Below are 12,231 nucleotides of genomic sequence, written 5' to 3' on the forward strand. Positions count from 1 at the left end.
AAAAGTTGTGATTCAAAATTGCGTTTAAGGCAATTTCAAAACTGACACTTCCACATGTTTAACTGTATATTTTTCGAAGTGTTAACTGTTATTCATTATAACGTGCACACTTAAAAATACGATTTTATAGACAATGTGTATTATATCTAGTGTGTTTTGCTAAACAATCTTCGATCGAACTTCTACTTAAAAATAGATAATAATAATTATCCCAAAGTTTTCAATTGAACTTATTGTGTCGTCGAAAGTAATGCTTAAACTGATCCATTTTTTTATGCATATTTTACGTGTATTCGATTATTTAATGGTTTCCGAGTAACGCTATCAGGAAAAGAGTAAAGTAAAAATATCTTGCAGTAATAGCTAACCACGTCACATAGATTATTGTAAAATATAAACTCGTTCATGGATGACCAATACCATAATTACCGACGTAATTATGCGATAACTTAAAGAATTTATCGTACTCGAAATTTTTTGTTAATTGCTGTATTTAATATGCTGATAACGTGAGAATTTGTCATACTGAATAATAATGTTATCACATATACGGTCCTATAATATATTATATTGTTTACCATATATAATATTTGAAATATATTTATTAGAATTAAAATAAATTTCACAGAATACAATTTTCTGGGTGGCATTTTGAGGATATCCCATGATGCAAACATCCTTAGAATATCCTTCAGAACTATGTTGTATAGGATAATCTCTTATAATAAACTAATATAAAATACGAAAAACGTTTAAAGTGTATGAAGTATAACAACACATTAAAATAAGAACACGAAATGTAACAGATAGTGTAATGAGAGACGCAAAAATTAAAAATGAATTTTTAATTTTACATTGAAAAAGGTTTTTTAGAGTCTAAAATAAGTCAATTGGTAAATAATGAAATAAAAGGTAAACATTTGAATTTAAGAAAGAAAAATTATGAATTTGATTCAAGCTAAACTCTCACAATCACATACAACAATACTCATTGTTAGTCAGAAATGACTATGGAATCGACATCAAATTGATGTCGATTCGACGTCGAAATCATCAAATTCTACGTCAATTCAACATTGATTCCATTGTCATTTCTCACTAGGTAACGTATAATGGGTAAGTTACTATTCAGATCTAGTAAATACAAATATTTCTCGTAAGGCGTTAAGTACATTCCAAATCTAATAAACGCAAGTCACACTTGTGGCGCTCATATAGCAACGTCAAGTGATTAGACAAGTCAGTTTTGGTACGCGCTTTCATCAGAGAAATCATAAGACAATCCAAATGACTTTGCAATCTATAAAAATTGTCATTTATATCGATAACGTTGATAGCGATAACAGTTGATCTTGAAGTGTATTCAGTTTTTATGTGCTACTATAACGTGAACAATATTTTTATTTCTGAGGATAATAATCTGTTATCATAGTAAAACGTATTACTGCGTATTCTTTATCGATAAATAGAGCATATTCTAGTCTAATAAATCCTGCAAAAAGTACATAAAATCGATAATGAACTGTTAAGGAATATATACACGGATTTTGTTAAAGTGGAAATTTCTAATCCATTATAGTGGTTTTATTTTCGCTGTACATGCGTATTAACATCTGGAAAAATGACTTCTCTCACAGAGGAACACAGCCATTTCATTCAGGTAGGTCAACAGATCTTTCGAAACACGCTTTCTTATTTTATAATACGATCAAGAGTATTTCAATGGATTGCTGTATTACTGATCAAAGAGTTGACTTACGTATATCATCTAAGCTGAAATATCAAATTTATATAAAAATAATTTCGTTCTTTTAAGAAGCGTAACCAATCTAAATCTGTTTAGACGACAAATTTTAATATACAGAATACACAAAAGCCTCGGATAGGTGAATTAAGTGTCTCGAAAATAAAGCATTTGAGAAAAAAAGGTGTCACACAAAAGTTGTAGGGTTCCAATGAATGCATTAAATTGTGATACTCATTTGATCTTGAAAAGAAGTAATGGAGAAGCTTTCTAAAGAGAGATCTATAAAGTCAACTTTTAAATATTTAATAGAAATCCGCACTTCTCAATAATCGTGTAGTTGACATTAAAATTTACTTAAAATACTGCAATAAAACTCCTTTTAATTAAATATCTTTCGAGATAATAGTTAACATTCACTTTTACGTAAACGTGAAAATAAAATAACCACTAATGGCCTTGACTTTGACATACGTTGTGAAGATCATGTTCTTGAATAACATTTAAAAACTATCTTTATCGTCAATCAAACACGTTGGATAATAATAATACTGGTAATAATAACAATAATAGTACTTGAACTTTGTTTCAACTCATACCTCGAAAAATATTTAACCAGAAGAACTTCCTCATTCTAGTGTTTTAAAAATGTATACATTTCAAAACATTACCAAAAATATAAAAATTCCCTAGATTATTCTATTGTTACGTTTGAATATCTATGTAAAATTTGAGTACAATTTTCTTATTGGTTTGAAAGTTATTAAATTCTTTTATTAATCTTGATTCTTATGTAAAATTATGTTTTGTAAATCTACTTATTTGTAAATCTGATGAGAAAATAACATTAATAAAAATTAAGTGTAGTCCGCTCTACATACACAAAAGCGATTGGCCAAAACTTACAGGACATCCTGTATATCACAAAAACTTTTAAAATAATACTGATTGATATTAATCTATTTTGATCGATTATTTGACTGATACTTTTAGTTAATATTATATGTATAGTCAAAACATCCTTAAAAAGATCTTCATATCATTATAAGAATATTAAATAAAAAGTAGGAGTTTCCATTTGAAATTTTAGACATGACTGATAACTCCTTCACTTGCACTCGAAGTTAAATGGGTATCTCTGTTTGACGCATTTATTGAAATCATACAACTTTTGTATGAAATTTTTTTTCTCAAATGTATTATTTTTTGAATATTTCACCAGTCTAGGACTTTTTTATCACACTGTATTTTGAACATACATTTTCCTCCTGAATCGTGTCAGAAATTAAAGTAAATTTTTAATATCACAAGTGAATGTCCAAATGAAAAGCTTAAAAAGATACCAAATAATCAAATAAATTCTGCAAACTCAGGAGTGACATCATACTTCAACTTTTTTTTGCACTATTTATTGCAGTTATTGCGTGATAATGAAGTTAATGCTCGATAACCTTGCGGTTATAAACGCGCGCGATAATGGAATATAACAATCTCGCAATTGCAAGTAAGATTTAATAATCTTGTAATTACACATGTTTCACGCAAAAAAAAAACGAGACTAATTATTTCCTGTAGTCTTTTCGATGTCCAATACAAATTCTATGTCAAAATTGACAAATTCAAAATGATGAATTCAATATGGCAGATGTCAGAATTTAAAACAAATTCGGATTACGCTAAAATTTAGAGGCTCAAATTTAGATGATTTTAAATTTTCGTATTCAACAGTCTAAAAAATCTTTAAGTACGAATCAACATAATTGAAAGCTATTTGATAAATCATCCATAACTTAACATGAATATCTTATTAATACGCTAAGCGCCGAGCCTATTCCTTTCTTTTCTTGTTCACGCATTTAATTATTTATACTCAGTCATAGCGCTAAAATTGTCTATCATCAATCACTATCATGACACGGTACAGTAGCGCAACTCGACCTTTGATGTTAGTGTTGGCCAAAATGGAGTGCGCATGCGTGTGAAATAAGTAATTCTTATCTAGCGTTGCCACAGTTACTATCTAAATTTCCTCCTCTTTTCATCCTTTTTTCGCTCTGAGAAAATTCCTTGCAAAACTCACTAGATTTACTTCGCATCGCATTCCAACGAATGCGTTGAAGTGAGTAGGAGCATATTAGAGCATGCGACGCGAATAAGCCTACTATTGCAATGAAATAATTTAAACTTCATGAAAATTAATAAAAATAAATTGTAAATATTAGAAAAATTAGAAAAAATGTCAAATTAACTTAAAAATGTGTCACAAGTACAATCTAGAATCGAGCTAATAAGAGTCGACGCGAGCGGAAGTGCGTAATAAATTCTCAATAAAATAAATTTGTCAATCCATATGATGTGTTGGAATCAACTTTATTTGAAGTCTTGAACGTTTCGATTCTCTTTGGAATCTTCATCAGCAATCATCTTACAACTATATTAGATTTCGCGAACATTCGATATAGAGTCACTTGCAGGTTACCAGAACTGTAGTGTTATCTATTCGATCGCTAAATCTTATCTTGAAACTTCGGATAGTGTGTTAATATTACAGCAAATCGTTATATAATTAAAATAAGATTATTTAATCTCCTTCCATATCCGGAATGCAACATTGCAGCAATATTGCAGAGATTTTGCAGCGATATTGCTGCAAATTCTGTGCTGAATGAGCAGCATTCAGAAAGCTGTAAAGGGCTATTACTATCATTTCGATGTTTAGCAAAAGTAATTTTTGTTGAACAGTGTTATAGATAATAATAGCGATACGATTATTATCTTTTCTATTAATCAACTGTCAACTTTTATTGTGATCTCATGCTTGGTAATCGCAAAATTTGAACGCATATACTGCATCAATTTTCCATCCCGTCAAGAACCGATAAGTCTCACGAGTGAATGATACTGCCGATCGGTCTCGGAGTCCGAAGATCAGTGCGTCATGACGTGCGTACGCAATATCATAGTTGTAGTCCTCTTACGCAAGCACTGAGAGTTCCGTAATAATACTGTCATATTGTATTACGTACAGACTTATTGTATTAAAACTGAGTTGTATTTAATCGCTTCTAATTTATATGCGCGTGTCAATCCCCAACACAGAACATCTCCAAGTTAATACAGGGTTTAAGCATAAACCATGTGTCTCTTTCACCATATTCTTTTGTTATAATTATACGGCATTAGCATTATCGTTATTAAATCGTCTTCTGCAATGACGTACATACAAGAGATTTTTGTAATTCAAATGTTAGAATGTATTATACTACTTCAAGAAGAATATAATAATTAGTTGTACTTAATTAAAATAGATATTACCTAAACCTAAAGTGTACATTTATAATTAAACATTCAATAATATATATATATATATGTACAATATATATATTTTTATATACAATATATATTTTTATACAGATGATATACACATCCCAGACGTTATTCATTTAAAAATGAGAGAAGTGATTTTTATTAAAAATTTTGATAAATAAATTAGGAATACAATAAAATCGAATTATCGAATTACTTATCACCTGAATGGTGGTATTTTGGACTTCAGAAAAGAAATCGGCTATTTAGACCGAAAATCAATTTTTTTTAATAAACCATGTATTTTTGATTGCACACTTGAGTTCGACACGAAGAAACATGAAACTTTTATATCGAACGATATCTTTGAAAGAAACACTCGATACAAAAGTTTCATGTATCTTCGTGTCGAACTCAAGTCAGAAAATTGTAAATTACCCAGAAAGAACAATTGATCCATTGAAACTCGAAAAGAATTTATTTTCTTAACTTCTTTAATTTAACGTAATTTGTTCGAAATTAACAAGAATTCCTTTCCGACAATTAACAAAGAACTTCTTACACAGTTAAATTGAAGTCAATTTAAAGAAATCTCTTTTCTGTTTGTAATGGGTTCGAAAAAAATCCATTTTTGACTTAGTCACAATATACTTGTACAAAATTATTCCCGCTACGAATCATGACCTGTTGCCATTAGAATTATATCGTGCTTGAGTAATTGCTGCGAGCGTAATAGAAATTAGTTTAAGGAATAGTTACCTGTATACATAACTACTGAAATAAAATTACTATATTGAATCATCAATAAAAATTAATGAGTTACAATAATATGCATACCTAACAATAATCTCAATCCAAGGTCGCCATGTATGAAATGAGCTCAGAATGGTAAAAAGAGAAAACAGCTGGTAAAATTAAATCCATCTATAAAAGTCTTCTGCAATTAATACTATTCACACAAATGTTAGCGGACTTCGGCAAAATATTACATTTTGCGTTAATTACATTTGCGATTGCATTGAGATCTGTTTTGCAAGTGTTAACATTTATTTGCGTACGATATCTCCTGACAGTGGCGATACTGTCACTTGTATAAGATACCGAAAACGACATAAGATGCGTTATTGTTCTTCTATAAACCACAAATGTCGTTTCTTATCGCTTTGGGTACTCAAGCATTGTAATTGTAGATTACCAAGAAAAATAATTCCTAAACAATAAATGAAAAAACGGGCAGTTAAAAGTCTAAATTCGCAGTAATTGGAGCGAGTAATTAGACATCTAATTAAAACGTTACTGTTATACAAATATTTATATGTATTATGTGTGCGTGAGATGTACTACATACTATTCATTTATTATGTATGTGGTGATGTGTCAATGTAAATGTGACACGTAAATCGTCTGTGTATAAGTCCTATTATGATTATAATCGTCTTTAGGGTCCCCTTAACAGATGACGTGTTTTCTCGTAAGAAAGATTTGACACTCATCTGTATAAAGTGGCAATTATTAGACCTATTTCATGCACCTATAAATGGATAAAGATGTGTATTATATATTCCTTGACTGCTCGCCTTAATGATATACAATATACTTCTGCATCCAGTATCATCCAGGGGAGCGACAACATGTTTGATTATAACAGAGACTAACAATAATGCTGGATAAAATTATTTATTTTATACAGTATTCTTTATGTTATTTATTTACTTATTGTATTTAATTCTTTTATATTTTTATTACATTCACTGACTGGACTTGTCTCTGCGTTGTAATGCGTTGTTATTATACTAACTTTCAAATTTATTAATTTAATTTTTTCACATTTTTCTATTAAATTATTCCCACTTCATTTCCAGCTGTATTTTCTTCTTTATGTTGTTTATATTTTATGGTGCTCTTGCTTCTAACTTTTTTTCAAGTTTTTCCGTTTCTACTCTATTCTAGATAACAAAAGTTGTGCATCTAATAATTTTTGCTTCTGATCATAGTTTATTAATTTTATGTATCATGTAGGTAATAGGCGACCCTTGGCACTGCAATAAAAAGTTGTTTCATGCACTTTTCGCCACATTGTGCATGGCAACAACCATCCTTGTCGAGCGATCATCAAATATCAATCGATCTATATCTACTCTTGTCAGGCCAAAAGAATGATAGTTCACTATTAGATATTTAGAGGCTGCACATTATACTGACGTGAGTCAGATGTGGCGTATTACCAATCACAAAAACACGTTCAGTTATGATTTGCTCATATAACCAAATTGCTTCGCTAATGCAACAAAAAAATTTGGATAATTATATGAAAATTTATTCGTTCTTACATCAAAATATTTTGTACAATTATAGTTTTAGCAATATTATATCTATCAAATAGCAATTGGCACTCTTAATAAATCTCTCTGCTATCTACATAATAACTTATAGATTTTGCTAGAATAGAGTAAGATCTGCTGTACTAGTAAAATTATAACTTATTTTTATGTTATAATTTTACTAGTACAGCAGATCAAATATAGAAAAATAGAATTGAATTTTCATTAATGTAAAAATTTAAGTATATTCTGGTATACATTATAATTTTTATTTAAAGATCAATATAAAGGAGAATACCAAGGTCTTTACTTAAATTGTTCATGTTGTAAGATTGCATTAATGACGATGTACACACACAATTTACAAAAAAATAATTTAATTATCTTAAAATATATTTTTAATGAGTGCCCATTTTTGAAATCAACGCTAAATTAACGGATATGTCATGATACAAATTATATCATAGTAATTACAATACATATCTCGTTCGAGGAAGTTACGCAAGTCAATGTCAACACGACTGAAGCGCAAATAAGACCGGAAAGAATTTAGAAGTCATACGATAAGTTTGTAGCACGGAATCAATCGAAGCGTGAAGTTTTATTGAAATCTCACGCTGATTACTAATTAGCCGTTCACTTTGGCTGGATTGAACAAACAGATGTTTCAGATTAAATATTTACATGCATGACGTATTATAAATTCTATTCGCTACATATAACGAACGTATGATTTAAAAATGCAATCGCATCTGATATTTCTGAATATCTATATATTGTTGATTGATTTAAGCACGGAGAGATATTTTCATTTTAATCAAATAGTTTAATTTGTTAACATTTCTAATTGTTGAAACAAAAATAATATACGAATATACATATACATTTACTTCAACCAGTGTTGGGCACAATCGTTTAATTTTATATGCTTAATCAATTAAGTTCAGGCTTAACTAAAGTAATTGATTAAAAATGATATGTAGTATAATCACGACTAATTTAGTAAATTATTGAAGCAAATCAGCTCTGATTAAAAAAATAGCTGATTAAAAAAACATCTGATTAAAAAAATATTCAATTATCAATCATTAATTTTCATGTATAAAAAATAATATTCATAATTTTTACAATCTATTATTAAAGAACATGTTTTTATCTTATTGAACAAAATGACATAAGCCGCATAAGCGTAGCATAACACTGCTGGATCAATGATTATCCGACAAAAAGACGACAAATAATTAATAAATAACGATTTATGTTTTAATTTGCAGATCTGCAAATTAATCACAGTTCTGATGATTTTCAATTAATCGATTGAATTAATCACAGTTACACGTAATGAATTGTTTTAATCGATTAAAACTACAAATTAAAAATTTAATTGATTAATACCTAAGATTTAGTTGAAGGCAACTAAAAAATATTAATTACTATAATCAAGAATTAAACTTTTAACCGTAATCATTAATCTATATATTTATTAAACTTTGCCTAACACTGACTTCAATCATGTTTCCTTTCGTTTCCTTTTCTTTGATATAACCGAATTATGCATTTCGTTTTTTTTTTCCTTTCAATCAAAATTTTCTTGCGACATTACGATAAATTACGATCTTATCATTAATGTCATTATTATTGTTAATTACATTGTCGGATTTAACATTGTCACATCGATTTGCGACTCGTCAACTATCAATGATCTCTTGATTGTCTTTCTACATAATCGCCTCCTTCTTATCAATATAGAATTCTCAGTAACAGAAATATATACACGCTGGATTTATATTTGATATTCGCGTCTGTATCGTTCAGCGATACAGCGGATCATCATGCTGCGAGAATGGTCTCGGAGTGGAGAACGTGACCGGGTGGAACAGATAAATTCCGTACGTCGTTCTCAGTTAATAACGAGTTCCCAGTTAGCTCTGATCACAACCGCGGTTACATCCGAAGATTTACATCTCGCGCTAATCGAGAGACCCGCGGATGTCGAAATATATTGGACGAGATTTTTCCCAAGGCATACACGCACAAAGAGAAATATTTTCAAACATTTTAAAAGAAGCTGGATCGTGCAACGTAGAAAGATTATATCGACATATTTATAAAATTGTTTAATTTGTTACGATGAAGGCGATCGCTCAGACATAATAGCGAGCACTGGAGGCGTACGTTTACAGATCTTAAGATAAAGAGACTAAAAAACTTGTAGATGGTTTTTAGAATTGTCCGGAGCAATCTGGTGAATATTGAAAATATTGCTTGAAACAATAAAACCGCTAGTTGCAAGTTAGACGTGTTCATTCTTTAAAGATCGAAGAAGACGTTATACAAACAGACAGTTAATAGAGAATAAACAATTCAACGTAAATTGGTGTTTATTGTATGTATATACCATGATATTATATCTAGACAAAAAAATATTAAAAATAGAAGAGGGAGACTCAATCTAAAAAAAACTCCGTAGTATATCTAAATAGAATAGTAGTTAATTTATTTCAAGTCGTTCAACGTTTTCGCATCTTTTCAGTACAATTCCAAATCACTTCTCGCTCTTATATCTTTTAAATGTAAGCAATCGATTAATAATTATGATGGTTTAAAGTACCTTTCAATACGTAATATCGAGATTATCTTATTATCAAGATAAGTATCAGAATCGAATATTGTAAAGATATATAAAAGATTAAACCGCGACAAAGAGAGAGTGAGAGGTGGCACTAGTAACGAAGATAAAAAAAGACTGATATCTTTTTCTAAAATTGCGAATAACATTTTGTGAGGAAAATCACCAAACAGATTACGATCGTGATATGGTTTAATTGATACGATTATCAGAAAATAAAATCAAATAGAAGAAGACACCATGACGAACACGGACATTAATGACACGAATGAACGAACAAACACTAATAACGTGAAAGAACACACATATGTTAACAATACGAATGAACACAAAGATATTAAAAATGCAAAAGAGCATGTTAATAATGCGAATGGACAAACAGATCTTAACAATGAGGGTGTACAAGTATTAACGTGTATGGAAATCAAGGTATGTACATATTTCCAGCAAGAGATGTAATATAAACCCAAATTTCAAAATGTATAATAATAATAATAATATAGACTGTAACAAATAAATCTAACAAACATTAAAATTACCAATAAGAGCTGACACCAGATGGTAACGTATAATTCGTTTTATTAACAATAAGTTAAGAATTCAATATACTTTACCAAAAATGATTATAACATAATAATATAAACTGTTTTAATCCTCCCGGTATATAGTGTAACTGACTGATAAAGTGATAAATATGATAAGTGTCATGCAATAAACGCATTATATAGTGTACATGAGTTGCATGAAATATTTTCAACGAACTCTAAAGCGCATCGTTATGAGTGTGTTATCATGTTTTGTAAAATCTAATTAACAATTGATAAGTTAACAATTAAGTAATAACATAAAGTGATAAAATAAAGTGTAGATTTTTTAAAATGGAAATATGATATGTTTTAAAAAATTATAGTAGTCCGCAAACAAGGATCTTATGTAGGGTAAAATTGGGTTTTATGAGCACTGTAAGTATAGTAATGTAAGAACCTTTTATATTTCTGCAACGGTTAGTACTAGTAATACCAACTATTGTAAAAAGATGCATCTGTCTTCGCGATATTCTAATATGCTGCGAAGTTTGAACTAAATTTATATACTTCGGATATTTATTATATTAAATAAGAAGGTACATTATTTTTTATTTCTTACGTTTTTCCCTTTAACTTCATAAGGTTCTCAATCTACATTAACGTATTTTGTTCTACGCGTTAATATTTGTAAAGTAAACAATATTGAGCCATTCTAATCTCACAAAATCCCGAAACAATTATTAATTTATTGCACATGGGAGTTTTTCGAATAGGTATACATGATTGTTTGTAATGTGCATGTTCATTTTATTGTTTATCGTACACTGAAAAATGAATCTGGCGAGAAGTCAACCACTATCAGTCAGTGTACATTTCTTTAGAAATATATTGCGACAGTACAATAATAAAACAGGCAATGCTAGCAGTAGCAGTATTGGCAATAATGTGCTAGCAATACGTATCAGTACATAGCAATACATTAACAATACTTGGCAATATTGTGCGCAATTGGTGCCATAGGATAACAATATTAACAATACAATAGCAATGCTAACAAAGTTGTATTGCCATAATTAACAACCACTGCACATTTTTTTAATAGTAGTTAACTCCTCGGAGTCTAGTAATAGCTGTACTAAATGTATGGGAAAATAATGCCAATCAAATGTTTAGTTAATACAACTAAAAATAATGTTATTTTTATAAATATTTGAGGAGCAGACTTTCAAAATACGTTTTGTCCAAAATTTGTAATTTTCAGAAAACAAGAAAGAAACTTTATGTACTATGCACATAAAAAAATTACGTACTTTACTGAAAACAACAATATGCCAATCAGTAGGATGTGAAATATTAAACAAAATTGCTAAACAATTGCTAAAAATGTTAAACGAATGCATTTTGTTTGTTTCTAGTTAAAAAAAACATAATGCACTCTGAAATGTTTATGTTTCTTCAGCATATAAATTAACCATGAAAAAATTCTTTCTGGACATCTCAGAGTAGCTTATAATATGAGTCCAACATTGAACACTATGTCACCTCTAACTAAATAAATGAATTTTTCGACGAAACGCATTTTAAAAGTCTACTCTTCATTTAATAAATATTACCAAATTGTAACCATTTGGTAATATTTATTAAATGTTTGTAAAAGTAACATTATATTTTATTATATTAATTATTAAAATTAAGTAACATTAC

At 29.3% G+C, this 12,231-nt stretch overlaps 1 protein-coding gene across 3 annotated transcripts in view; it reads left to right on the forward strand.

The window, feature by feature from the left end:
* Positions 1–1,452: 1,452 nt before the first annotated feature.
* The window catches only part of LOC108764303 (facilitated trehalose transporter Tret1-2 homolog), a 16,835-nt gene continuing 6,056 nt past the window's right edge, over positions 1,453–12,231 (forward strand). Inside the window, exons 1-2 of one of the 3 annotated variants that reach the window (XM_018512451.1) lie at positions 9,330–9,740; positions 10,213–10,429. In XM_018512451.1, coding sequence (XP_018367953.1) covers positions 10,241–10,429 — 189 coding nt within the window. In that variant the 5' untranslated portion in view covers positions 9,330–9,740; positions 10,213–10,240. Of the gene's footprint in view, positions 1,661–9,329; positions 9,741–10,212; positions 10,430–12,231 lie in introns of those variants that run through there. The other 2 variants (XM_018512452.1, XM_018512453.1) reach the window with 2 other exon arrangements.

This window comes from Trachymyrmex cornetzi, unplaced genomic scaffold (assembly GCF_001594075.2).
Source record: "Trachymyrmex cornetzi isolate Tcor2-1 unplaced genomic scaffold, Tcor1.1 scaffold412, whole genome shotgun sequence".
Lineage (NCBI taxonomy): Eukaryota > Metazoa > Arthropoda > Insecta > Hymenoptera > Formicidae > Trachymyrmex > Trachymyrmex cornetzi.